The sequence below is a fragment of the Aythya marila genome, assembly GCF_965140915.1.
Source record: "Aythya marila genome assembly, chromosome: 5".
Taxonomy (NCBI): domain Eukaryota; kingdom Metazoa; phylum Chordata; class Aves; order Anseriformes; family Anatidae; genus Aythya; species Aythya marila.
In genome coordinates, this window is record NC_139046.1 from 36,570,608 (window position 1) to 36,598,515 (window position 27,908).

General features: G+C 42.5%; 1 protein-coding gene across 3 annotated transcripts; it reads right to left on the reverse strand.

Moving 5' to 3' along the window:
- Positions 1 to 7,540: 7,540 nt before the first annotated feature.
- On the reverse strand, positions 7,541 to 27,835 carry SLC39A9 (solute carrier family 39 member 9). 3 transcript variants are annotated; one of them, XR_014317509.1, is made up of 8 exons: positions 27,664 to 27,835; positions 24,119 to 24,227; positions 19,864 to 20,055; positions 17,838 to 17,906; positions 16,652 to 16,737; positions 14,116 to 14,250; positions 13,311 to 13,826; positions 7,541 to 9,764 (listed from the first exon to the last, which is right to left on the reverse strand). XR_014317509.1 is itself a non-coding variant. In XM_082760488.1 (7 exons), exons 1-7 carry the CDS (start codon positions 27,757 to 27,759, stop codon positions 13,596 to 13,598), a joined length of 918 nt encoding a protein of 305 aa, XP_082616614.1. In that variant the 5' UTR covers positions 27,760 to 27,835; the 3' UTR covers positions 10,018 to 13,595. The 3 variants fall into 3 exon arrangements, 1 of the variants encoding a protein (XP_082616614.1); XR_014317510.1 differs by having other exon boundaries at positions 7,541 to 10,009; XM_082760488.1 differs by lacking the exon at positions 7,541 to 9,764 and having other exon boundaries at positions 10,018 to 13,826.
- Between the last annotated feature and the right edge of the window lie 73 nt (positions 27,836 to 27,908).

The window sequence follows — 27,908 nt, forward strand, 5'->3', positions numbered from 1 at the left end:
ACTTCTGCCAGGTGCCAAACTTACTTCCACCAGCCAGGAATTAGAGATCAAAAGAACAGCCTCATAAAACCTGGTAGGGGAAAAAAAGGATCCACCACAGGGCAAGCAGGGGGAGCCAGGTCCTGCAGAAGTGTCCTCTCCAAATCCCAGGAGACAAAGGTCCTTCAGGAAGCACAACTGAACAACCTTGTTTCTGATATAAGATCTTGGTGAAAAATAACAGCCCCAAAGCACGCAGACAGTTATATGATCAGTTTGGGGTTAACCTGGGGGCTCATTTATAAGGGCAGAGGAGGAAAACCCAAGCATACTGGGCCTCAGCAGGATAATCATTGAACAAGTGCAAAAATCAAAGCATGGTCACAGCCTGCACTGGAAGTAAGGGAAGACCCCAGGCCCACAGGTCCCTTCAGCACTGCTGTCACCACAGATTCCCTGGCCCCAAAGCGATGCAGAAGAGGACTTGAGGGACGATCGCAGGTAGAGCTAACCCACAGCCTGACAGGAGACTGGAAGCACTTCACTTGTTTAAGTGAGAGCTGAGGGGAAAAATTGACTGCTCTCAAGTTTCAAGAGCTCTTTCCCCGCTTAACGTATTAGCAGAGGTCGATGCTTGCAATAAAGCGAGTGAGCGAGCTGGAGTTGGTCCTGAACAAGCGAGTGGATGTGCACCCACCACGGGCGGGGGGCTGAGGTGCTCGAGCACACGACGAGAGCGGCAGAGGTGGAAAGCCATCACTGGGCTGGATGCTACAAGCACAGCAGCCTGAGGCGGCCGTGCCTTCCAGGGGTACGGATTAGGCCTACTCTCTTCCTCCAAAACATTTGTTGCAGAGTAATAATTTAAAGACTTTCGATGGATGTTATACTCTCAATGGCTCTGAGGGAAAACACAGCTGCATGGCCTGTGGAGAAAGCACTGGAGCTTCGCTCAGAAAGCCTTCCTGTGGAAGAGATAGGTTGTACTGACAAGCAAATTATTTCCCTGCTGCTGTCCCTGGGTTTCCTACACACCAAGCCAATACAATTTTGCTTAAACTACTCAGAGGCAAGCAGCAGTGTGAGCTCGCAGGGAAGCAATGCTCCATCGCCACAGGCCACCCTCCGGCTAGCGGTGCCCCCTCTCAGTTTAAGGAAGCACACGCTGGATAACCCCAGCCGGGGCAGAGCCTTGCAGTTTTTGAAAGTAAGAAGTTATTTCTTTATGTCCCGGGCAGCCTTGCAGCAGCACTTTACAAAGAACAGAGCACACCAGTCCTCAGGTTGAGGCTAGGAAACTGAGATTTGGGTAAAGTTGCTGCAGTCAGAAGGGTTCGGCTCTGGCTCTCACAGGATTCGTTGGATTCGTTTTCCTCTCACAGCTTTTTTTTGGCTGTTTCCACCCAGAGGCCCATTAGCAGTTATGAGAGGTATTAGCAGGCATCTGGAGCAATGAGGAGACAAAAAAAAAAAAAAAAAAGTCCAGCTCAGGTTTCATTTCTGATGTAACATTCCTGCAAAGGTAAAATGCCACATTTATGTACCAACATGATGCTCCAGCTCCCCAGACACACAGCTGTGTGCAGGGGCAGCTTTAAACACAGCAGAAGCAACCAGCATCAATCCATCCCTTTCACATGATCCACTGATAGATTTTCTTTTGCACATGATTAAATTTTTAACGTCAGATGGGAACTCGGAGCTGTCCTGCAGAGCTCAAAGCAAATGGGCATTAAGGCAAAGAGCCTTTGTAGATTTATAACTCCATCTGACGTGGCTCCACGGTCTCGGTAGAGTGGTCCAGACAAAGCCCTCCATGAGCCCCTGGCATTCAAACCCTCCCAGATCCATTTTCAGCGACCCCTGAGTCATATTAATCAAATCATTAGCTGGGGATGTAAGTACCACTTGAGGAGGCTTACAGGAAGACAGAAAATAAGATGTCAATTTACTGTTTATTGAAGAGCGAAGGGGGTTGATAGCCAGCAGCTCGTCCAACAGCTTTGTGAATGGCAAGCATGCACAGCCTGGCTTTTTTGGGGGTAATTTGCTCAGGGATTGACACCAAAGTCCATGACTCTTTCTCTCACCACCTAAAAGGAGACTGCTTTGTTGTTGTTGTTGTTCGTTTGTTTTTGTTTTAATCCTACTGAAAGATCTCTCCTGGGAGAAGACTCATTCGCTCTGGTGTTTAGTAAATGAAATGTTTCTGCTAAGCAGACATTCCCAGGGCCTTTGGAATAACACATCAGAGCAGTAAGGTGCCTCTGAAAAATCTCCTTCTAGAGGACAGCCCAGAGTCTTCTTGAAACATTCACGTGGCCTGTATGAACAGAAAATGCTTAGCACTGAACCAGTTAGAGAGCTTCCAACCCACACCTGGTTCAACATCAGTCAAAAAAACAAAAAGCTCCTGATTAAAGCATTGAACCCAGTAGCAGGGGTAGGAAGTTAGAGAGGAAACGTTTGAGGAGGTTACACAGCTCAGCAGCAATTGCTTGGTGAGCTCTACAGGAGGCTTTCTGCATAGGAAACATACAACTCACGCTAAGGACTGCATACAGCATTCATACACGTGCCACAGCAGTAGCATGGGCTACTGAAACACATGAATTTTAAAACTTCCATGCCCCTTGCAGCCTGTGTGCCCAGACACTCAGAGACCTCACAGACAGACCAGAGACAAGGCAGGTATGTGGGGCAGCTGTCCTGGGGACAGCATTTCAAAGGGGCAATTGCCTATTCTGTCCTGTTAATTTTGAGCACAGAAAAGCACTGTGTTTGTGATGTGGGCACTGAGGCAGGGCTCTGCACACCTGGGCTCAGTTCCCAGCCCTGGCAGGACCTCCCTGCCTCAAGCACATAACCTCATTTCTCTCACAGCCCCTCACATGCGACACCAGTACCAACACCCAGACCATCACAAGCACACACACACCCACAGTAGCTTGGATCCAGTGGTGCAGGGCTACTTTCTACGAGGTGTTTTTCAGCTGCAAGAAAATTAGAAATTGATTGCAGTCCCTTTACTTCCACCTACTTTGTACTGTCTGGTCCAAAAGACCATTAAAATCCAGAGGCTCCAACACAAACTGTGATCATGTATCATAAGCAATTACTGCAGACACAGGACGGGCACACAGATACAGAAGCACTTTTCCCCTAACAATTTTACCCTGGATTTCAGATTATCTAAATGCTGTATATGGTTTGGTGTCAGTCATAATGCAGCTTACTTTTCATTAGCTCTACATGTTTTCTGATTGAGGCATTTTTCTTGATCCAAAATCCACTGTAATGGCTTGTTAATCTCCAGACATTTTAGACAAGAGAAAAATTGCCATGGTAAGAAGGGTGAACGCTCCGCAATGCTGCCTGGAGGGACATTTGGATGAGGTTTGCACATATCAGTAGAAAAATGGTTTAATTTGTAAGCTGGAACAATAGATGACAGCTCATCTTCTTGCTGCAGTGCTCATCCCTAATGAGTCTGATAAAAATGCTTATGAAAAAACATTTTTTTCCCCTCAATGATGGAGCACTCTATAGTCATCATCAGGATGCCTGCAACACCACGGTTCCTCCATATTTAAGCTTTCAGGGGTAAGTCTTGTAACAAACACCCCCTAAAACACTTCCTCTTTCCCCACAGCTTCACAAGGATGGACACCAGATCACTGCAGTTAAGTCTCCAAATAGCCAGAAAACATTTTTATTAAAATACATTAAAAGTATGCTAATATACTGCGTAATGTTTCAGCATTAAAACAGCTTTATTTGCAGAAAAAAAAACAAGAGCCTATTTGATTAAGTGCTGGCTTCTCATCTGCCTGTACCGGGTACAACAGCAAAACTGCCATTTGTTTCAGTTCTCTCACTGACTTCACATTAATCATGTTCTCCTGTAATTACGGCAGCACAAAGAGATGACACCTTCCTAACCACAAGTCCTATGAGCTATCAGAAAAAAAACAACTCAGAAGACTGCTTGTTGCTCGAGTAAAAGAGCTAAACCATTCCAACCCTTAAGGTTACAGGATCTTAGATAACCTTATAGATAGCAACCACAGGAGAAAGAAAAAATCATTATTTTTTTTCTGTTGAATTACTTCTAAATTACCTCCATCGAGGCTATTATTTAAAGGGATGCCTGAAGGTTCTTTGCTCTGGGAAAGAATACCTTCCCCGGTCCCTAATAACATAATTCCCCTTCCTCTGAAAGGCTATGCCTGATAGCCAACCCTGCTTACGGGGCAGCTGGAGGGCAAGAATATCAATAAAATGAGTCAAGCCAGCATCTTACCCGTATTTCTAAAGGCTGACTATCACAAGAGAGCTATGCCTAGATGGACATACGTGAGAGCATCCCACAAAGAACCACCAAGAAGGAGAAGGAAGTGTAGCACCTCTCCTTGTGAGAGGGCCGGGACTGTTCAGGCTGGAGCAGAGGGGGCTCAGGGGGATCTCATCCATGTTTATAAATACCTGAGAGTCCTTCATTACCTCTCCATGAGCTCAGAATCACAGAATCACAGAATTTTCTAGGTTGGAAGAGACCTCAAGGTCATCGAGTCCAACCTCCAACCTAACGCTAACAGCCCTCCACTAAACCATATCCCTAAGCTCTACATCTAAACGTCTTTTGAAGACTTCCAAGGATGGTGACTCCACCACTTCCCTGGGCAGCCTGTTCCAATGCCTCACAACCCTTTCAGTGAAGAAGTTCTTCCTAACATCTAGCCTAAAACTCCCCTGGCTCAACTTAAACCCATTCCCCCTCGTCCTGTCACCAGGCACGTGGGAGAACAGGCCAACCCCCACCTCGCTACAGCCTCCCTTGAGGTACCTAAAAAGAGCGATAAGGTCGCCCCTGAGCCTCCTCTTCTCCAGGCTGAACAAGCCCAGCTCCCTCAGCCGCTCCTCGTAGGACTTGTTCTCCAGGCCCCTCACCAGCTTCGTCGCCCTTCTCTGCACCCGCTCAAGCACCTCGATGTCCTTCTTGTAGCGAGGGGCCCAAAACTGAACACAGTACTCGAGGTGCGGCCTCACCAGAGCTGAGTACAGGGGGACGATCACCTCCCTAGCCCTGCTGGTCACGCTGTTCCTAATACAAGCCAGGATGCCGTTGGCCTTCTTGGCCACCTGAGCACACTGCTGGCTCATATTCAGCCGACTGTCCACCATCACTCCCAGGTCCTTCTCTGCCTGGCAGCTCTCCAACCATTCCTCTCCCAGCCTGTAGCTCTGCTTGGGGTTATTGCGCCCCAGGTGCAGGACCCGGCACTTGGCCTTGTTAAACTTCATGCAGTTGACCTCAGCCCATCGGTGCAGCCTATCCAGATCCTCCTGCAGAGCTTTCCTACCCTCAAGCAGATCGACACACGCACCTAACTTGGTGTCATCTGCGAACTTACTGAGGGTGCACTCGATGCCCTCGTCCAGATCATCGATGAAGATATTAAAGAGGACCGGCCCCAGCACCGAGCCCTGGGGGACGCCACTAGTGACTGGCCTCCAACTGGACTTGGCTCCATTCACCACGACTCTTTGGGCCCGGCTATCCAGCCAGTTTCTAACCCAACGAAGCGTGCGCCAGTCCAAGCCAAGAGCAGCCAGTTTCTTGAGGAGAATGCTGTGGGAGACGGTGTCAAAAGCCTTGCTGAAGTCAAGGTAGACCACATCCACAGCCTTTCCCTCATCCACCCAGCGCGTCACTCTGTCATAGAAGGAGATCAAGTTCGTCAGGCATGACCTGCCTTTCATAAAGCCATGCTGACTGGGCCTGATCGCCTGCTTCCCCTTCAAGTGCTGCATGATGACTCTCAGGAGGATCTGCTCCATGAGCTTTCCTGGCACTGAGGTCAAACTGACAGGCCTGTAGTTTCCTGGGTCAGCCCTCCGGCCCTTCTTGTAGATGGGCGTCACGTTTGCTAGCCGCCAGTCGATTGGGACCTCCCCCGATAGCCAGGACTGTTGATAAATGATGGACAGTGGCTTGGCCAGCTCCTCTGCCAGTTCCCTCAGTACCCTTGGGTGGATCCCATCTGGCCCCATCGACTTGTGCACATCTAAGTGCCGTAGCAGGTCACCAACCAGTTCTTCATGGATAATGAGGGCCACATCCTGCTCCCCATCCCCTTCCACCAGCTCAGGGTACTGGGTATCCAGAGAACATCCGGTATTGCCGCTAAAGACTGAGGCAAAGAAGGCATTGAGCACCTCCGCCTTTTCCTCATCTCTTGTAACTAAGTTTCCCCCCGCATCCAGTAAAGGATGGAGATTCTCCTTAGTCCTCCTTTTTGTGTTGATGTATTTATAGAAACGTTTTTTGTTATCTTTAACGGCAGTAGCCAGATTGAGCTCCAGATGAGCTTTGGCCTTCCTAATTTTGTCCCTGCACAGCCTCGCTACTTCTTTAAAGTCCTCCTTAGTGGCCTGCCCACTTTTCCAAAGCTTATAAACCCTCTTTTTCCTCCTAAGATCAAGCCACAATTCTCTGTTGAGCCAGGCCGGTCTTCTTCCCCGCCAGCTCGTCTTTGGGCACGTGGGGACAGACCGTTCCTGCGCCATTAAGACTTCCCTCTTGAAGAGCGCCCAGCCTTCCTGGACCCCTCTGCCCTTCAGAACCGCCTCCCAAGGGACTCCACCAACCAGTGTCCTGAGCAGCTCAAAGTCAGCCCTCCGAAAGTCCAATACAGCGGTTTTACTGGTCCCCTTCCTGGCCTCGCCAAGAATAGTGAACTCCACCATTGCGTGGTCACTCTGCCCTAGACAGCTCCCGACGATCACGTCCTCCACCAGTCCTTCTCTGTTTGTGAAGAGAAGGTCTAGCGGGGCACCTCCCCTGGTAGGCTCACTAACCAGCTGCGTCAGGAAGCTATCTTCCACGCTCTCCAGAAACCTCCTAGACTGCTTTCTCAGGGCTGTGTTGTGCTTCCAGGATATGTCAGGGAAGTTGAAGTCCCCCACGAGTACAAGAGCTGATGATTTTGCAACCTCTGTCAGCTGCCTGTAGAATTCCTCATCCGTCTCCTCATCCTGGTTCGGCGGTCTATAGCAGACCCCGACCAGGACACTAGCCTTGTTGTCCCTGCCGATCCTAACCCAAAGGGACTCGACCTTGTCATTCCCAACCTCGAGTTCTACAACCTCGAAAGACTCTCTAATATAGAGAGCCACACCACCACCCCTTCTATGCTGCCTGTCCCTTCTATAGAGCTTATAGCCAGGCATTGCAGCACTCCAGTCATGAGACTGGTCCCACCACGTCTCCGTGATGGCAACCAAGTCGTAGCCTGCCTGCCGCACGATGGCTTCCAGCTCCTCCTGTTTGTTACCCATGCTGCGTGCATTGGTGTAGATGCACTTCAGCTGGGCCATTGCCTTATCCTCCGGCCTTGCCATTGTTCCCCCTGGCACAGCCCCAACAATCCTAGCCTCAGCCCCATCCCCCTTCCTACCTAGTTTAAAGCCCTCTCAATGAGCCCTGCCAGTTCCTGGCCCAGGATCCTTTTTCCCCTAAAAGATAGGGACCCGTCTGCGGCCATCAGGCCAGGTGCTGAGTAAAGTGCCCCCTTAAGCTCCTTAAGGGGTTGCCTCGCTCCCTGCGTTGCTCTAAGCCATTAACATTTCCTGAATTGCCCCAGCTGATGGCTTCTGGTGTTTTTATCACCAGAGGTCAAATGACATTTTCAGACCACTTACTTGCTAAACCACTCCTCCCGGGACCTATACACAGCTGTGAAACGCCTGTGCAGGTGTTTCCTTATGAACTATCTCATGACCTGCAGCTAAATTCCTATTTGTTTCCTACTTAATTCAAAGATCCCAACTCTACTTCTCAGCCTTGCACTAAATCCTGGCAGTAGCTGTAGCACCCATCTTCCAGAAAGCCACGGCACAAAACACACAGCTGCCTGGATTTCTGCAAATCTTCTAAGAAAACCTGCAAACCCTAAAAATGTGCCCTAAAGTGTCCTGTAGCAAGAAAAAAAAAAAAATCCTGCATGTTTTTGCTCGATCCATTTTCAAAGCTCTCCTCATATCCCCTGCCTACCCACCTCTTAAAAAAAAAATGAATTTGCAACAATTCTTTGAAACTCAAAATTATGTCAGAAACAAATAAAACCCTTCCAGAGAAATTCAGGAGCCTGAGAAGACAATTTTTTCTTCACAGCAGGAACAAAATCTGCTCTCAGTTAAAATGCCTACAACTACCGGGACTAAAGAGAAAGCTCACATAGCTGTGGTTTAACACTGCCTTTCGTTTCACTGCCTGTGGCAGGAAGCAGGTAGGCTGCCTTCAGGAAAAAATGTGACAATAGTGAAGACTGACAACAATACGGAAGAGCTGTGAACAGGTAAGCAGCAGGATCCCGTGGCAGACACATGGAAAGCTGAGCTATGAGAAGGAGCCCAAGAACAGCAAGGGGGGGGAGGAAAGACACAACAGGGGCAAGATTTCACAACAGTTTTCCCCCATAACACAAACAGCAGGCTAGGGTTTTCTCCAAAGTAGGGGAACTCACATTTTTGCCTACGTATCTAAAGTTGACTAGTCACCCACATCAACACCAGAGGCTGCTCGGTTACAAAGTACCTCGCGCTGCATTCTTCTGGTGAGTGTTGGCATTTGGGGTTGGGGGCTGAGATGACTTCATTCCAACCTGTGCTCTGTTTGCTTTAGACCTAGCACGTCCTCGTCAGCAATCTTGAGCCAGTCGTCTCTTTCTCTTCACGACCCTCCAAAGACATCTCTGCCTTGTAAGCATCCCAGATTTTCCAGAGGGTGGCAGAGAGCTTCAGAGCAACGCCAGCTCCTCAGCACTCGGTGGGAGACAGAAGTTGTCAAACGCCCCTCTTAGGCAGAGCTGTCAAATCCCGTCTGTATTTATACCTCTAAAATCATTCATGCCATGTCCAAATCAACACGCTAGACTGCCTCCCAACGTGCAGTCAGCTTCATGCTTCAGGTTTCCAAGTGGTGCTCAGACATTACGAGGGGAAGCTGCAAGCACAATCATACAGAACTCAGACATGCTGTCTGCAGTGCTTGCATCCCATTTGAGATTGTCATTCCTCTGTTCGAGCTGTCACAAAACCCCATGCAGTAAATGAAAAGCCAACTCTGAAGCTCTGCACCTAGTAAAAATTTAATATAATAAAACAAATTGAAAACTGCAACATTATTTTAACCATTCACAATTAAAGTGGAAAAATTATAAGGCAGCCATTCATGGAATGATTTTGTGTACAAATGGTTTGAAAAAAGAGACATTAAAATTACAGTTCCATACAAGGAGTCCGGTAAACAGCAATGACCACGCAGTGTTCTTCCCTGGAAAGCCAAGGCTGCTAAGAGATTTAATAAAAAGAAAACCAGAAATAAAAGTTTTGTTTTGTCATCGTTGTTTTTTTGTTTTGTTTTTGTTTTTTAAATTTGAGGTGAACAGGAATCTGAAACTCAAACTTTCCCACCACACCACAACTCCTCCTCCTCCCACCCCAAAAGAACACACTTCCTCCTCTTCCTCCCAAGCCCCACGCAAAGCAGCAGAGAACAGGACGAGAGCAGCAGCAGCATTTATTCCACAGCATCTCTGTTATTCTGCCAAGAGCTGGTACCGCACAGACACATCTGCTACTCTCAAAAGCTCCTTGAAGGCTCTGAATTTTTCCTGAATAAACAGACTTCCTGGGTCTCCTGGATGCCATTCTTTTACACAATCCACCTAGCGATGGTTCTCTGAAACCAGAAGTCAGCAGTGGGTTTTTGTGTTTAACATCTGAAATGACAGGGAATAATTATCAAAGCCTCCTGTCTCGGCATGGCAGATCTACCTTCCTCACACAAGTTAAAGCCAGAGCAGCCTCTGCATCTGCCACCAGGTGCTGAAAACAAAAGATTTCCTTTTTTATTTTTTTTTAAACACAAGGAACAATAGAAGAATTAGAGCAGTAGGGAAAGTACCTGAACACACTGGGATGAAGAGAATCACAGCTTTAGTCCAATCAATTAAGAAATCATTAACTGGGGAAAAAAAAAAAAAAAAAAAAAAAAAAAGAGTGATGAGAAGATTATAGGTTTCCTAGAGGGACTGACAGAAGAAAAAGGGGAAATGCCTGGCACTTGGTTAAAGTGCTGCCTGCTATTCCTACTGCCACCTACCTCACGGCAGAAACACAGGCAGAGATGGCCACTACAGGGAGAGTAAAGAGGAACTTGCTTGCAGCAAGGTCCCCTGAGGAACAGCAAATTGTACCAGATGGCCTTGACTACACGCAGTGCTTGGATTTATTGTGACAGATGGGGAGATAGGTAAGAACAGAGATATGATAAAATGCAAAGTAATTTAATGAGGTAAATAAAATATCTCTTCTATAAAATAATCCTCCACGTGGACCTAATGATTTGAAAAGGTTTGGTCATTTAAGATTTACTTCTTTCCTATGACATACCCTGCATCTTCCTTAGTCATTGCAGTTTCAGCTACGTAATTGAAAATAACTGTTCAACACAGAGATAACAGAGGCAGCAAAAAGAAAACGCTACTTCCAAATAGGTAAGAAAAACTTTCACAGAAGTCTTATATCACGTAATTGAGTGCCAAAATGAAAGCTGTGTTATCAGACTTTTTTTCACCGATTTCAAATTGTCGATTTTTAACTTTATATATCCCTTGCCTGCTGCTCTAACTTGGCCTCCATAGTTCATGAATGATTAAATTGAGTATTACCATTCCTGGTAGTTGCCCCATCAACACGAAACATGACCTAAGGGATGGGGGAAAACCAAAGACAACAAGGCTTCTCACCAGTGGCACCTGTTATGATTAACATGCCAGAGGTTACACCAGCAGCGAAGCAAACTCTCATCCATACAAAAAGGTACTACCCGCACCCCCCTAAACTGCTGCAACTGTTGTGTACAAAACAAGGCTGAAGAGGAACAGCATCAGGATAGCAGTGTAACTAGTGGAGTCAGGGATGATGTGCAAATGGCAGATGCTAAAATGTGGCTTTACATAAAGAAAAAAAAAAGAAGAGCATAGTACTTTCCTGCTGCCATTTGCCACTGGGACTCCAGTTCAAACGTTTTCCACATAAGGGCTGCTGGAGCAGTATTTGAGAAACTCAAGTTTCTCCCAGAACACTGCAAGTTAGAACAGGTTCCCTACATCCTGCGGCATGCCAGCATCACCCATCATGAATCAGCACTCACGTACATTCATCAGGCTTATTGAGGTTTGCTCTTTGGATCAGTTTTCAAGAAACAGAACTCATCCCTCCATATGAAAACTGCTTCAGGTCTAGTGGGAGAAGGACTCAGCTTGCATACTCAGGCAGATAGCCTCCACTTTAAAAACTGCTGTTCTACAGAATTCAAGCACCTGTTGCTGCTCTAACTTATTTCCTGCTTTTGCTTTTTTACAGATCATGCAAACTCTTCAGCTCCTGGAAACAAAAGGAAGGGTTAAGCAAGGTAAAATAGTGACATCACGAAGGAAGAAGATAAAGAGAAATGAGGAAGAACACCGGGAGCTCTGGTGTAAATACCCCTGTATGTCATTCGCATGTGTCAGTAACCTGTTCACTGAACCTTTTAACAGATAACAACTAGTAAGTTACTTGTTGCATACATATGTTGTAAAAACAGTTTAAGGATGCGCAGCAGAGGATCTCATCTGCATCACTAATTTTGCAGTGACTGTTCAAAACGGGATTAACTTTTGAAGCTCTAATGCCAAAGATGATTGTTTAGGCCTGAAATTCTATCTGAAAATGGTATCTTGTGGGAGAAGATCGTTTCTAGTAATTTTTCAACGATACTTAAGTTCATCTAACATATTGTAAAATGCACAAATGAACAAGCTCTCCTGGGGATCAATACTGGGTGCACTCCTGGGATACGCCTGCATTGTTACAAAGCCAACAGATGGAGCATCACTAGGCCAAAAGCCAGGCCATGCCCATTACCGGGCTATTAGACAAATAGGACGGTGACAAAAATGTATGGAAGTTAAAAGGCACAATGGCCTGTGTAGTATAAGCAATAAATGGCATGAAAAAAGACACGCTCATTCAAACTGAAACAATAAGCACTTCAGGAAAGATCTCAGGCTTTGAAAATCCATTTTAAAAAAAATTATTTGGCAATGTTAGCTTTAAAAACTGCAGAAAAAGTATAGCTCAAAAAGGGTACAGCATTAAAAAATTTCCCCTAAAGAAATAATTTTATGTTGAGTCTGTGCACATCAAGCATTCCTGACTTTTCAATGCACTACAGTTATTAAAGTGTAATATAATTTGCATAAGAGAAAAGGTGCCTGACAAGAAAATGCTGTGGCTTGGAAAGGGATGGATCTTGTATCACCCATCTGCAGTGAGAGGCGTCAGCAGTTGGCAATAAGTCTTCAAGTAGATTCACCGAATCTAATGATTATCAGTAAAAGGTGAAAGCAGGATTCCCAAAGGAAAAGCAAAATGTCTAACAGGTCCACTGGAAACCCACCAGGTTCTGCTTGCTTGCCTGTTCTTTTTTGTTTGTTTGTTTAGAACTGCGTTAGAAACACTTTGTACTCTACCTGTAACATAAATATTTATCTATAGATCTTGTTACGTTAGCCTTAATACATTTTATTTGATGAGAAACACACACACCACTGATCTCAGTGGTTCAGACTCTTGAAAATGAGCTAGTAAAGTTCTCTGGTCCCTCAACAGCTGCTTCCATCAGAGTTTTACTCCTCAGAGCCCAGAACAGCTTGATTTCAAAGGACAACACGGATCTCTCTCAAGAGTAGCAGTAGTGTAATCACAGTTACAAATACCTAATTCCCGCTAACATTTTGGTGCCTATGCTTTACTTGGCAGAAGACCATCTCCCAGTAAATACTGCCTGTTTAAAACTCATTAACAATTGCATAAATAATCAGAACAATACTCTCCTTGCTTCTATCCCTTAAATAATGGAATACACTGCAAAATTCATTTCTGCACTTTTAACCAGCTGATTTCCTACTCTAATCCTACGCTTTCTCTACAGCATTTCATTCCTATCAATGACACCTGTCACAATAGCACTGTTGTCCAGAATTCTGAGTGCAGCCCGCTTTCACAATACAATTAATGACAAACATTACAAGAACCGTTCACGTTGCCAAGACAACATGGAACCGATGGGGGAGAGCCCCCTTCTTCATTAGTAAGAAGACTTCAACCTCTCAAAAGGCAGCCATCCTTTGTTTTTGCTCTCAGCTTTGAAAGCTGAACTGCAGGATACTTTGGTGATTGCAATTTCATGATGAGTCGCTATGTTCTTCCCCACTCACCTTTCTCAAACTCCAAATTCCGTCTTCCCTGAGAATAGGGCCAGAAGTAACAATTAAAATAGCAAATGTCTTCAGAAGAGTTACATAGAATTTATGTCCGGCTGCCAAAGTACATTTTGCTACACTAAAAATTTTCCCAGTATTCCTCATTTTGCAATCAAGGTTCCCTCTGAACTCCATAAAGTAGATGGGATGGATGATGGATAAGACAGACAGTGATAAAGGGAGCAGCCGACATTTACTGCTCATGTCAGATCAAGGAGGAGAACGGTGAAATTCGCGCTCTTAGTGATGGTGTCCAATGGACAAAACTAGAGGAATAAGGCATCCTAAGACTAGGGCTGCCACCTCCAGACGGCTGAGTCCTTTTCCTCCAGTTGATTCAGGTTTGTGGCTATGAGCAATTCCTCCTACTTCTGGGAGGACGTGAACTGTGGCAACGTAAAGAAAAGTCCCAGCAGAAAAAAGCATAGCAACTCCGGTGGCGTTGACTTCTGAAAGGGCTTCTTTGCTACTCTGTGAAATGGGAAAAAAACACAAAGAGCGAAAAATGAAGATGAACAGAAGTTCTTCAACCAATAATGAAACAATTCTATAAAGGTCCAGACACAATAGGACTTCTATCAAATCTCCTTCTCTCACAGTGACAGTAGTTCAGTATGTTGCTTAATGTCTTCCACGTCACATGGGGATAGTGACATTATAAAGCTGATGGGGCAGAGAATTATGAACCTTGTATGATACTCCTTTCCCTGAACTCCACCACTAACCTATGTTTTGGGCAGGACAAACATCGCAGACCTACCTTGCTTAGCCCCAGGTATGTCACCATGGACATAACAGGTGCTGCCAATGCGAAGACCAGCAAGTGTTTTCTAATTCGATTCCGTTCCAGCCCAGCATGCATCAGGAAGGAAACCAGGCCAAAGGCAGCCGGTGCCTGCAAAAAAAATACTATTTACTGGTAATACAATTCATTCTAAAATTACCTAAAACACATGATAAAGATTAAGTTGAAATATGACTTACTTCACTGAAATGCACAGATTTTGAAGAAATTTGGGGAAGGCACTTACATGTTTCAGTTAACCCAGATAAACAAAATCCTATACAATGCTCTGCCTTAGGAACACTACCTAATAGAAAGCCATGTTCTGCCTATCATTCAAGTAAATTATATTTTGTATTTTCATCAGCCTACAAACTATTTTATTTATTTGTGTTGCAGTAAGACACAAAAATATATTTAAAGGTCTCCAGAAAAAAAGACATGTGAACTGTGAGTTAAGAAAATCCTGTCCATCTCACCAAACTGCAGTCCTAGCCCTGTTTTATGACCCATCTTTTTGGGGGTAGCAACACATTTTAGAAGTTTATTCCATGAATTTCTTCATTATAAACTCCAACTGCAGACTCTCAGATATGGATTGCTCTACTTCTATTGCCAATAATTTCTTTGCAAAAAGAAGGGATAGAAGCAAGAGTTTAGACTATTCTCATGCTGATTCTAGAGGAAGGTCTGCAGTTACAGATTCACAATGTTATTCTATTAGTGCAACACTGGGAAAGGTACCACAAGTAAAGATATTTGTGTAGTCATAAATGCTCAGATGTTCATTCTGACTTGAGTGGTTGCTATACTCCCTAAATTTCCATTAACTTATGTAATTTCTTTTTTTTTTCCATCCTGATATTATGCATTCTTAGATTTATTTTTTTTATAAAGTTGAAACAGAAAAAAATCTACATTTAAATGGAAAGGAAAAGGTTCCCAAAGAGAGATAGCAAATGAACAACGACTGAAGAGCTCCTTTGGTTTGTTCATCATTCAGTTATACTTTTATTCCCACTGTGAAGCAAATACTTTTGTATTCCCCCCACTAACATCCAGTTTCTTATTCACAAGGTGTGGCTGTCCTGCTCATACAGTTTACTGTATTTTTACTCACACACAGACAGTACAATTCCACCTAGACAATACTATTCAAGACCAACTAATATGTATTAGCACTGGTTTTATGTGCAGTCTTTTTTTTTTTAAAGAAATAAAAGAAAGAAAATGAGTGAGGGGAAAAAGTGAGAAAGATGACCATCAATCTGGATCAGAAGAAAAGAATCAAAAAATGACCAAAAAGAAACTCTTTAAATATCACATATTTCTTGATAATCTTTTGGGGAAAAGTTCTCTTTTAAAATTGTGCAACTGCAAAACTTAAGAAGCCAGTTAATTTGAACGTTACAAATAAAAGAGGAAAAATTATGTCTAGCATTAGCTGTGAAATAAGCTTCACAGCAACATGTGACATTGTTATCACCACCTTTGAAGAGGTTTACATGAAGAATGGTTTATTGCATGAACATTGAACAGAAGACGTACTAAACCTGAATTTCCAAACATTTTGGGCATATAATAATCCAAAATCGTGCTTGAATATACACATGACTAACTATTGTAATATATGTATGTATTGCCATAAGTTATGTGCATCAGCACACTTATATAGCCAATCTTTGAATAAACATTAAGGAAAAAAGATCTTCCCATCTTCACTGCTTGCCTGTTATCATTAAAAAAAATGTTTCACAGTTTTTTCTTGCAGAAGCGTCATGATTGATGTTGAAGCTACTACAATAACAGAGGTAATCAGAAGTTATTTTCTAGCACTCCATTATTATGTAGTTTCAAAAGACTAACCCCACACACTGTGAAACCCTTCATAACATGAATATCCTTCTCACTTTTTTGAGAACAGAGGCAAAAAAAAAAAAAAGTGTAAAAAAAAAAAAAAAAAGCTGTGTAACAGCATAAAAATATTTTGTGTCCTTGAAAATACTAGCATATAATCCTGTGGTCCACCATCCACATCTTGCTTGAAAACATCTTTTATAACAACAAGAATCCTTAAAGAAAAAGACAGAAGAAAAAAAAAAGAAAAAGAAAAAGAAAAACCCATCCCTCCCCACCAAAAATACTATCTAAAAGAACACCAAAACACACCTTGTTTCAAAAAGTAACGCGAAGCTGCCATATTTCTTAATGAGCTGTTCTTCTATCCCTGCATTTGGGAGACTCCTCCCAACAACTACAGACAAATTAGGCAGTAAGAAGTCTGAATTTCTTCTCATTTGCACCTCATTCAGACTTACATCTATCACTTACTGTTCTGTCATACACATACCAGTGCTTTTTGGTCCTTGAAGTTGTACTGCCAACCTGTTCATTTCAATGGGATGACACACTTCCAGATCACACCATCAATCAAATTTAAGATCTTCAGTAATGCCTGTATGCTTTAACAGTTTTTAATGACTAAAGAACAGATTTTTGGTTGTTGACTTACCTTGTGCAACATAATTGCAACAAACACTATTAACTGGACACTAGTCTGAGAAGTAGAAGCTGCTGCTCCCAACGCAACACCATCGGCTGAAAGAGAAGTAAAAGTTCCTGGATTATTCCTCCATGTAAATTTCAGCTGCCCCCCATAATGGCTGGGATCACGAAACATTTGCGAAGTCCCATTACTCAAAATACTATTAAATAAACCAGCTCAGCATGTCATTCATTCCCCTTTGTTTCTTCAGGTAAAACAACTTGAGGATTTCAGACAACCCACAACAGGAGCTGTATCACTTTCCCCAAGCCCATAAAAATTATAAGGAGAACGTATACAGCATTGACAAAGTCTGACAAATTAGAATCAAATAACAACTTTATTAATTTTATTTTTCTGTGGTAGAAATGCTGTCTGTATACATTTTTTAAAGCTGCTTTAGATTCTTAACATTAAAAGAACTTTAATTACTATTCTTCAAATGAATGTTTAAATACATTATTTTAGTACCATTTAACAATTTTATCATCTAAATGAAATAGGAAATAGATACTGTATTAATCCGTACTATGTAGACACTTCATTTAGTGACATACCTTTTGATCAAAATTAAGACATTTACATGGTAACTGTCAGCAGAAGAGATTAAAAGGTATCATATTTACACTACGGATATATAATGAAGGATTACAACATGAACATGGGCTAACTGCAATACAAGTTTAATTTTTTCAATCCCTGTAAATCAACATAAATGTTTCAGTCAAACCTTTAAGCTCCACCCTATCATTTCCTTTTTCCACAAGATATTATTTTTTATTTTTAAAAACACATCTCTACTGACGAGAAACCCAAACGTATTTCATCCTACATATTAAATGAGTATGCACGTACTGAAATCCTGCAGCTACAGCAGCCAGCAAAGGACAGGCAGAAAGTGTCACACAATATTTTAGACTGGAAAAATAAAGAAGGGAAAACACAGCACTCAAAATTCTCTGAAACATTCTGAGTACTGGAGTATGTTTTCTTAGCCACTTTTGGTAAAAAGCCTTAGTTCTTTCCCCTCTTTTTTGCTTATAAAAAAAAAAACACCTTCTAAACTAAAATGCAAGCGTTTCTATTGCACCTAGGGACACGCCACAGAGCAACAGAAGCCCTCCTCAAGTTCTAACAAGAAGTCCCTCATTACCTGCAGCATGGACCACTAATCCCAGTGTTGTGGTGATCTTGGAGTTGCCCGATCTAGCAGCTTCTGGATCTGAAATGGTCATGAGGAAAGCAAACATAATGAGAACAAATAAACAAATTATGCTGGAAGAAAAATTATAAGTATAATTGCACATCACTTACCTGTGCTAAGCAGTTTAGGCAGCTGTATTCGAAACTATCAGCTCTTGAATTTCTGCATTAAATTTATTCTAAAACAGTTTGATACTTATCACCTTCAAATAACCCAAAATTCCATCAACAAATAACAGAATCATAGATTATTATTTGTAACTTACAGGATCACTGATACAGGCAATACTAGCTGTTTTTCTTAAGCTCCTGAAACTGAACCTTGAAGTTCTTTGCTATCAAGGGGAAGAAAATTTAGCTTTCAGATCCCAAACTCAAGTTACTCCAACGGTCAGGATGCTTCCCCCCACCCAGCCCAGTTTTCCTTCAGGTGACAATCTGTGACAGTCCCTGCTGCACTGATTCTCTGGGAATTCCCAGTAAGCAATAAATGCTACTTCTTGTGGGGGCAGCTGCAAAGATTTCAGTAATTTTCCTGACCCAGTGCTTTGACTGCAGCTGTTTGACAACTACTCTGAGGACATTTTCATGTCAGCTAATTATATAGCCCAGCACATACATCCACTGTGACTGCAACCAGCAGTTGCAGTGAAAGACAGTGAAAGTGATACGAGGAAGCTCCATTGTTTATCACAGTGATGCTTCTATATTTGCATAGGACTTACATTATTCAACTGTTTAATTCCAGAATAGTTAAACAGGAATTATTTAATTAGACTGCAAGCATGCTTACACAGCTATTTTAACAAGTCTGCACTGCTGCCAAAAGAGAAAAATACTGTTCCTTTCCTCCTGAAGTCTCATATCAAGGAAGTGAGCTGGCTAAAAAAATTAACGTACTCTCTTCCATTAGATTGGTCTTCCTTATGAGGGAGAGCCTACGTGAGCAATTGCACCAGATGACTGGGATGGTATACTCGTGTCAAACAGGAGATCAGTCACAAAACACGTTTTCTCAAGTTCTTCAACTGCACTGATTGATCAGAACTAAAAGTCAAGGGGACAGTCACATTTAAGTTCGTACCTCCGTTCCAGCCTCCAGAATTTCTCTAGTTTAGAGAAAGACACAGCCACTGAACTTGCCTCATAATTGTCCCATCACACTGACCCCATACAAGCATTTGTGCAGCTGCACCATGAACTGCTAAGGATCCAAACAAAACATTTCCCCACCCCAGCTCCTTTTTTCTTGTCGTATGTGTTCCTTAATTTTGGAGGGACAAATTCTACTAACAGAAGAGACTACGTGGGGAAAAAATGAGCAGCCAGAGGCAATAAATACCTTTCTTGATGACAAAATACCTTTGGAGCATTTTAAGCTACAGTCTGGGCCTGAAGCTGCAGCAAGAAACAAGGGCAACTGGGGGCATTTTGAGAATCTTGCAGTAAGTTGAGAAATCTTTGGACTTCACAGGAAGTGAGGCTGTAGACTTAATACAGGAGCCCAGCCGTGCAGTTACAGCAAAGGACCAGAGCTGAAATGTAGTTCTTTCTGCAGTCTTGTGATAATTTTTTTTTTATTTTTTTATTTTTGCAAATTTTGCCTTCACGTATGACAATTAAGTAGGAAAAATAATGATGGTAAGACTAACCTGAAGTTTTTGGGAAAGCCACAGAAAAACCCTATGGGTGATACTGTAAAACAGACAATAACTCCGGTGTCAAGTCACCCTCCACGCACACAATACACATGCCTGCAGTTATTTTACATTAATGAAGCAAGCTCTCAAATTATGCTGGATTCCAGGACAGATTTCCAGCACAAACATTTCACACAGACCCTGCTTTATGTTTGAACAGCACCTACTGAAATTCTGGATGTGACTGGTCAAATTAAATCCCAGTAGCATAGAAAAATGTTGCACCTTGCTAATTAGAACTAATTAGCAAGAATAACCAAATGTTTCTCTACTTACCATCTGTAGAGTGCACATGAGAGCTGCCTATCTGGTCAACCAGGAGCATGAAGACAAAGCCAAGGACAAGGGAAACACCAATGTAGGCGTGCAACCTGGAATGGTCGTGGCCATACTCGTGTACAACTGGGATTTCTGCGACCTTCTCAGACTCCACCACGTGCTGCATCTCACTCACTGGGCGATGCTTCCCTGCGGCAGCCAAACAAACAGATTAGGAGACAGTGGGCTAAATGTGGCATTTGCTGTTGGCAGAAGGAAGGCCTAGACATAAAGAAATACACTACTTGAAAGGCACAAGCAAAGATCAGGAATAAGAAATTTTGAATCAAGTCCCCAGGTACTGCATAGTACCCAGAGAGAGGACAAGAGTCAATAGGAACAAACAGAAACACAGGAGGGTCCCTCTGAACACGAGGAAAAAAAAAAAAAAAAGACTTTGTTCATTGGAACTGTGAGCGAGCACCAACACAGGTTGCCCAGAGTTTGTAAGCCTTGCAGTTGCAACAGGAGATCTTCAAAAGCTGCCTGGACATGGTCCTGGGCATGCTGCTCCGGGTGGCCCCACTAGAGCAGAGGGTTGGAGCAGATGTCCTCTAGAGTCCCTTCCAACCTCAGCCATTCTGTGATTAGCAGCAATTAGCAGCTACTCTAAGAGACATCTGGGCATCACAGGCAAGATACAAACATGTCTCAACATTTCTCCTACTTGAGCAAATCTTTCAGCAAATAACTTGGGGAAGCAAGGACAGGATCACGCTGCCCACAAGCATTCAATCATGCCTTATGCATGTACAGCAATACTTTTTTTTGTTTATTTTTAACTAAGGGGAAGATTTGGAGTTTATTGGTATTTCCAATCTCTTCCTCGGGTTCCTCTCTACTGCATTTGCTCAATCCACACGATCCAGTTGTCACTCCTTATGTATTCATCACTTTTCTTACCCCTTTTAAATACTATATCAAGTTTAGAATGATCTCCTTGACCTTATCCACCAGTTGTACTCCATCTTTAAAAATCTCTTTTTTCTGAAAAAATGACTTGAAACAGTAACACAAACACCTAGGTTTCACTTCGTACTCCTTGCTATTACACAGGGCAGCAATGCTTTGATTACAATATCAAAGAGCACTGATTAAGCAAGTTTCCATCAGCAATTCTCACTTTCATCAGAAATTTCCATCAGTTTCCATCAGAAATTCTGAAGTCTTCACTGTAAATAATGTTACTGATTTTAGTTTAATTTTAATCTCATTTAAGGGTAAAAGGACTAACAGGATTAGCATACAGCACTTAAGGAAGTAGAATATTAACTAGATTGTTTCACTGGTCTAACAGCAACCAATGTTTTCTCAGTATGAGAACAAGCATGGGCTTGGAAGGAATTATAGTTCAGCTCTGGAAAGCTTTCTGACTTCTGAAGAGCCAATTTGTTGTGCCTGAATCAAGGTAAGGATGTAATGAATCGAGACGTGAATAATCACTATACTTCAACACAAAATCTGTCTGCACTTTTAAGGTTTATTCTAGATATGCTGCTACCTAAAAAAAGTAGAATAATATCTCTCACCTTTTTGAAAAAAGAACAGCAAGAAACAAAATGGAGCACAGCACATCATGCCTTTTCTAACATCTGTGGTGTAAGTGACAAAAGCAAAACTGTCATTTTGGGCAGGTTTTTTGGTTGGCAGCTTCTGAAGTTTTAGACACTAACAGCAAAAACGTGACTGATTCAAGTCATCTTTATGCTGGAGTATTCACACGTTCTTGGATTTGCCTCAGTCGTACCACCCTCCTGCACAAGATGTTGGCACCATGCCATTACTACAGACAAAGAGCACTAGAATCTTTGAAAGATTTCACCAGCCTCTCTTTGCTGCACAAGATCAACCAATAAATCAATTTAGACCAAACAATATTGTTGCCATCTCTATAAAAAAAGATAGCATCGCTTCACATTATTTCAAGATTTAAGACGTCGTGGGTAATTCGCAGCAACCAAAGTCATGCAGTTTCACCAGTTAAAACAAAGGACCGCAGTCACCAAGGAATTTTATGTATTGGTAATACTTGGTTTCACTACGTACATACGTGCATAAATAGGTTTATGAGCAAATACTAATCTGATTCATGGCATGCTGTTTGCTCTCCTTGAAGCCTAAGAGGTCAAAAAATGAGCAGTTACTTATTCTGCAGCCTGAGGGAAGATACAGAAGGGTAAGTGACTTTTGTAACAATGGCAAACTCTTGTACTGATAACAGGAAACCAGAGCTAAATTACACTTGGAACTGGGCAAACACAGCCCACATACATACATGTGTGTGTGTACACCATATACAGCCTTAAGCCTCAGTGTTCCCTTCAGCACCTTTCCAGACTTAGTGACGTAAATGGGTACGTTGCAAGAGCTGTAATGAAAGCTGATATGTTCTAAGAATCTTACGCTTAACTTTGTATGTCCTACTTCTCTAAGAAAGGTATCACAAGTATTTTGGAGTTAAATCCGTAATATCTGTGCATTTTGCCTCTCTGCAATAAAAAATGAATAAAATCTCATTCTCTCTTGCATCTACAAGAAATGAAAACAATGACTTAGGTTTTGATTAGCAAGTGTAATGTGTTGGACAAAATTAAACTACAAAGACGACCACAGAAGGGAGAATTCTCTGGAAAAGATCATTCTCTTAATGTCACTTACACGTTTCTTTACAGACAGAATCACTTCACCCATAATACTGTGAGCTCGGAATTGAGCCTGAAGTCATTCACAGGAAAAAAAAATCTTTTTTAGTAGGTAAATACCTCTGACATTTCCCCTGATAATGTATTATAAAAATATAGATTAACAGCTCTAAACATCTGAATGTAGATATTAAATGTGAACTGTACACCGTATTTAGTGAAAAATATGCAAATATTCACAGTAATTGTATTTACTGCTATCCGTATCATTTATTCTACTTTGAATTAAAATGGAATGAAGAGCAAGCCCACAACTACAGCTCATTAGAGACATCCTACATTGGAGTGCACAAATTACAGTACAGTATAAAGGCATAATCAGAGGTTCTTTTACTTCTTGATAATGGATGATTTTATAGATTTGAAGTAAACAGAAGTGAAACACCATATAAATTTTGTGGAAACTAAAGCACAATAGATGAAAGCATACTCCTAAAAAGAAATGTAAAAGGTTGTTGAATTAAGAAAGATGCAGTAGCACACAAAAAACAGAGTATTGCAATTATCTCTCAATTACAGATTAGGACCAATGGTACATCGGACAATTGCTGATTTCTCTAGTCTCAACTTCATAGGCCTTACTCCTGTGACCGTTAAGTTGTTGCTGTTTACCACTGCATGTGTGATACCTCCCAGTGTGCTCAGATCAGAAAGTTGTCAGAAGGTAATGTGATAGCACATCACGCCAAGCTAAAGCAAGATTCAAAGGGCACTGCAAACAAAGGTAACAGGCCCCAACTATTCAAAATAAGGTCATAACCTCAATCTGAGGATTTTCCAAGACTTCTGGGTACAAGATGTATTTATACCACCCAAGATAGAAATGCCTCCTACTCTGTGAATTAGCCCCACGTAACCAAAATTTTCAGTCAGGTGCCTTAAGTTATCTTGGTTCCTACTTCAGACCATTTTAACTGGCTTGGAACAGCCCCCCAGCTTGCTGTGGGCAGGAACAGCAGCTGCCATCCAGTGTTCTGTCTGTACTTCAGTAAGTTCTTCAGTTTCAAAAGAGAAAACTATTACATGGCAAGTACACGTAGATCCAAAAAGCACTTCCAGCAATTGCTGAAATGAGAAGTGATCTACGTTACGAAATGCAACAGCAAATAGTCGATGAGTCCATTCTCACCCAAAGACATCCCTACACCTCATCAGAAGTTCCGGTGAAAGTTAAAGTTTAACTCTCCCCACAATAAGAAAAATTACACATGACCCAGCGTAATGTGTTATGGTTCCATGAGCAGTCTGTTAAGCTGGACCTGCAAGCGACGGGATCGCTTAGCAAGAATCACCCGATCCCCAGCCTGATCACACTCCTCCCCCAAACCACCAGAAACGTACAGTATCTTACCTATGGCAGTTCTGTGTTTGTATGCTGGCTTTGTGCCGTACTGTGAAAGCCCCTGCCAATCTTATGTTAAAAGCCCTACAAACAGGCCCCAGTAAATAATAAAGCTGTGGCCTAAGTTACCTTGAACAAGGCTATCTAGAGCCATAGTTTTGGTTCTTACCCTCCAAGATGTCTTCATAAAGTGCATGTACTCCTTCGGGCACAATGACAGCCAAGGCAGTTCCGCACAGCAGCCCGGCACCCAGAACGGTCACCAACTTTAATCTCTCCTGCAAGCAAGCACAAAACAAGCATCACCTTTAAGAATGAAAACGCTTAACCACTGTTAAGAAGGGAGAGTAAGGGAAACGGGGTAGGGACAAAGTGGAGTGGAGGAGAGAGAATGATCCACAAAACCTCTTGCTGATTCGTATTCAAGAGATCCAGTTGTATAGTCCTGTATTTCTAACAATTAACTTGCTGAAATGTGAACGCACCCAGTGTCCACTACAAACAGCTGAAATAGGCAATGAAAGTTGGAGACAGCCCATTAGACTGGCAACATCAGAGAAGTGAAGCGGTGCATACTTGACAACAGCCAGAATTGTTATAATTGACACTAATAGTTATTTGGGGCTAATTCACGCCCAAGACCTTAAATTGCAAAGCCTGCAGAGACAAAGGATCATGGAGAATACATTTGAAGTGCAGCATGTTCACAATTCTATACTTTATCTCTGCTCTGGGTTTGTTATCAAATACCCATTAAACATCCTTCCCACTAGAAACCTACTTAAACTTGTAAGTTCCCTAAAACCTCTTGTAGGTACAGCACAACACAGGATAAATCACCCATTCCTGAAAACGTCAGACAAAATAACAAAGGAAAATATATAAATGAAGCAAATTGCCAAAAGACAGAAAAATGAGAGATACAAAAATATAAACGCCTCTACAGATGCAAATACGTTGGTCAAATAAGAGTACAAACCACAAAGTCAGCTATATTTAGATAACAGAAAAAGGCTAAGAAAAGCTTCAGGACTGCAGGAAGAATAAAAGGAAGATTTTAGAGCACAAAAGTCACCTACAAGTTTTGAGAGACACAACAAAGTTAACCTGTTACAAGACTGTTACATGAGATGAACTACATTTCAGTCTCTAAAACAACCCTTGCACAAAAGTCTGTCCTAAAACTGCCATATTTTAATGGCATTGTGTTTAATACAGTATCACTGAAGAAGAGCTTATTTAAAAAACAGTTGTGAATAAAAGATAATTAAAGAGAAATGTACTTTTGTGTATTTGAAAGATCTGATGATGTGTTCCATGTATTCAAAAAGGCATCAAATTAAGTTTTATTCAGTAAGTATAAACTTACTGAATTACAAACCACAGCCATCCCTCTTCCCCCCCTCCCCCGCAAAGAGAGCTTTTAAAATACATGCCAGTTGGTTGGTTTTGCAAATTTGTAATTAAATCTTAACAAAAATTACATAAACTTAATGCTTTTAAAGTACAGTAAACAAAAATAGTTTAGTTTATACTCCAGAAAAAGTTTCAACATGCTTAAAAAAAAAATCACAAAGGGTAGGTAGACATTCGATACCATAAGTAACGGCTGTTTTCCTAGTTATATTCTAATTTTGGACCAAACAAAACATAAAAGCCAGAGATGCTCAACTTAACTGCAGTACTGTTTGACCAAATTCTGTTTCACCAACATAAGAACAGTTTGTAATATTTTTTGCTTCCCTGTGAACACAACATTGACAGGCTAGAGTCAAAGTCACGTGCTGAAAATGCAATTATATAGGCATCATCTGCTAGACTGCAAAATATGACAACTTGCAGAGGTCACTCCTGAACTAGGCTGTAACACAGTGCGTATAGTAACCGTGCAAAATTAGGTCCTCCTAACAATCGGGTATCACCTATTTTGTGGCAAAACTATCACCTTCCACACACAAGAGGACTGCGTGCCGCCAAATAGCTACCAGAGCCCTGGAGACAAAGGTCTGTGCTCAAATATTGTGAAACCACTTGTAGCACAGACACGTCGTGCTACCTGCCCTCTTTATCTCGCCTACACAGGTGACGTTGGCATAGAAAAACAGCACAACCTCTCCACAACACAACCAGCTTTCTGAAAGGAAGCCAACTGGGACCATCAGGAAACAATCACAGCATCACTGGGGAAAACGTGAGTACTAATATGCAAAAGATGCCAAGTTTCCATCAACATGCATGGTACAGTTGCATGTATGACAATTGCACTTGATAAATCATTAAGCAGTGCCAATCTAGATGAAAAGATAATCTTCCACACCCACTGTTCCCAGAGTAGTTTTGCCAAAATATGATGTTTCAGAATGAAAACAAGATGATTTTATACTGCAGCACTATAATCTCTTTTACACTGTGTGCATGCATTTGTGTGTGTGCATTTACCAAAAAACACCTCAAGTACTAATGCTTTATTACTAGTGCAAATACGGAGCGCGGCTTCAATTTGGACATCTGTGAATTTTAAAAATGCATTAAAATAATAAACACTAACAAATTACTATTTCAAGAGAAGTCTGCATTTCTTTTTCAATATGAAATACTTCAAAACAGTGAATACAGCGACCTAATAACTGCAACTTATCCTGACAGGGAAGTCATCTAGTTTAATTCAGGAAGCCAAACTATTTCAGTTCCAAAAAGTTCCCGGAAATCAACTATTTCAGTTCCACACCACTTGTGTGTCTCTTCTTAAGAACAGCACAGTAAATGCTGTTAAAAAATACATAGGGAAAACCTAAATTCCTCGAATCAGCAAGCTGTTCCACAGCTCAGTTATTTCTTGGTTTAAATGTTCATGACACTGAAACTCTTACTTGGACCTAGCAAAAAGTAAACAGTCCCATTCCAGTCAACACTGTGAGTCTTTGTTACCCAAGGAAAAGATTCGAACTACCTGAACAACTTGTTTTTATTTTGAGCATTTAGGCTGCAGCTTCAGAGAGCCTCAAGTACTGCTAGAGTGTGGTTTCTGGCCCACGGTTAGCCTCCTAGAGTACTTCATGTAAATCGGGATTAAACTGAAAACGTACAACTGCCTGCAGAAATAAAGCAGAGAGCTGTTCGTCTGAACCTTTTCATCACTGATGTTTAGTTATACCTGGCTTTATTGGAGCTTCATACTCTCAAGAATATTCAAGCGTAATTAAAAGAATAGAAATATGAAATCAAAACACAATTAGGTCCACAGTTAAACTCATCTGAAGAAATGTATTAATTAATAATTCTATTGTTCTCTATCATCTGGGTTTATTACGTACAGCATTAATTTGATTTGTACTTAACCATGATAAGTACCCAGGGGGAGGAGACGTTTTTCTCTAGCATCACCTAGAAAGCTTTCTGCAGACCACATAATGAACAGCCTAAAGTCATTTCAGTTTAAAACTACTCACGTAGCAGGGGCCTAAGCGACTATTTTAAACAAAACGATTGTAACTGCTAATCAGACGCTTCCAGGACTGGTGTCTGCAGATAAAACGAGCGCAGAGACACAGCTCCGTTGCTAAACCAGCCGAGCAGACAGCTCCTTACAGCAAGCGTAAAACCGAACCGAGGCCATAACCTCGTCCGTACACGTCAAGGACCTGTCAGGGAGCGCCGAGCCCCGCTCCCCGCTGCGCGCCTCAGCCCGGCCCGGCCCCCCCGGGCCCCGCTCACCTCGGAGAAGCTGACGGCCAGCGGGATGATGCCCGCCACATAGCAGGCCAGCAGCATGGCGAGGGACAGCAGGCAGATGGCAGGGAAGTCATCCATGGCGCCCGGCGGCGAGCTGCCCGCCTCAGCCCGGCTCCCCTCAGCCCACCCGGGTTCCCCTCAGCCTCCCCTCGCCCCCCTCAGCCCTCGCGGCCGCCCCGGGCCCCGCAGCGGCCCCGTCCCATGGCCGCCCCCTCGGCCGAGCGGCT

Bases quoted from the DNA above. Each gene is read 5' to 3' on its own strand.
- SLC39A9 (XM_082760488.1), bottom strand. From the start codon at position 27,759: ATGGATGACTTCCCTGCCATCTGCCTGCTGTCCCTCGCCATGCTGCTG. The intron at 20,056-24,118 runs GTAAGAACCAAA...TGGCTGCCGCAG, and splicing joins TTATGAAGACATCTTGGAGG to GGAAGCATCGCCCAGTGAGT. The intron at 14,251-16,651 runs GTAAGTCAACAA...TTTTTTTTGCAG, and splicing joins TTGCAATTATGTTGCACAAG to GCACCGGCTGCCTTTGGCCT.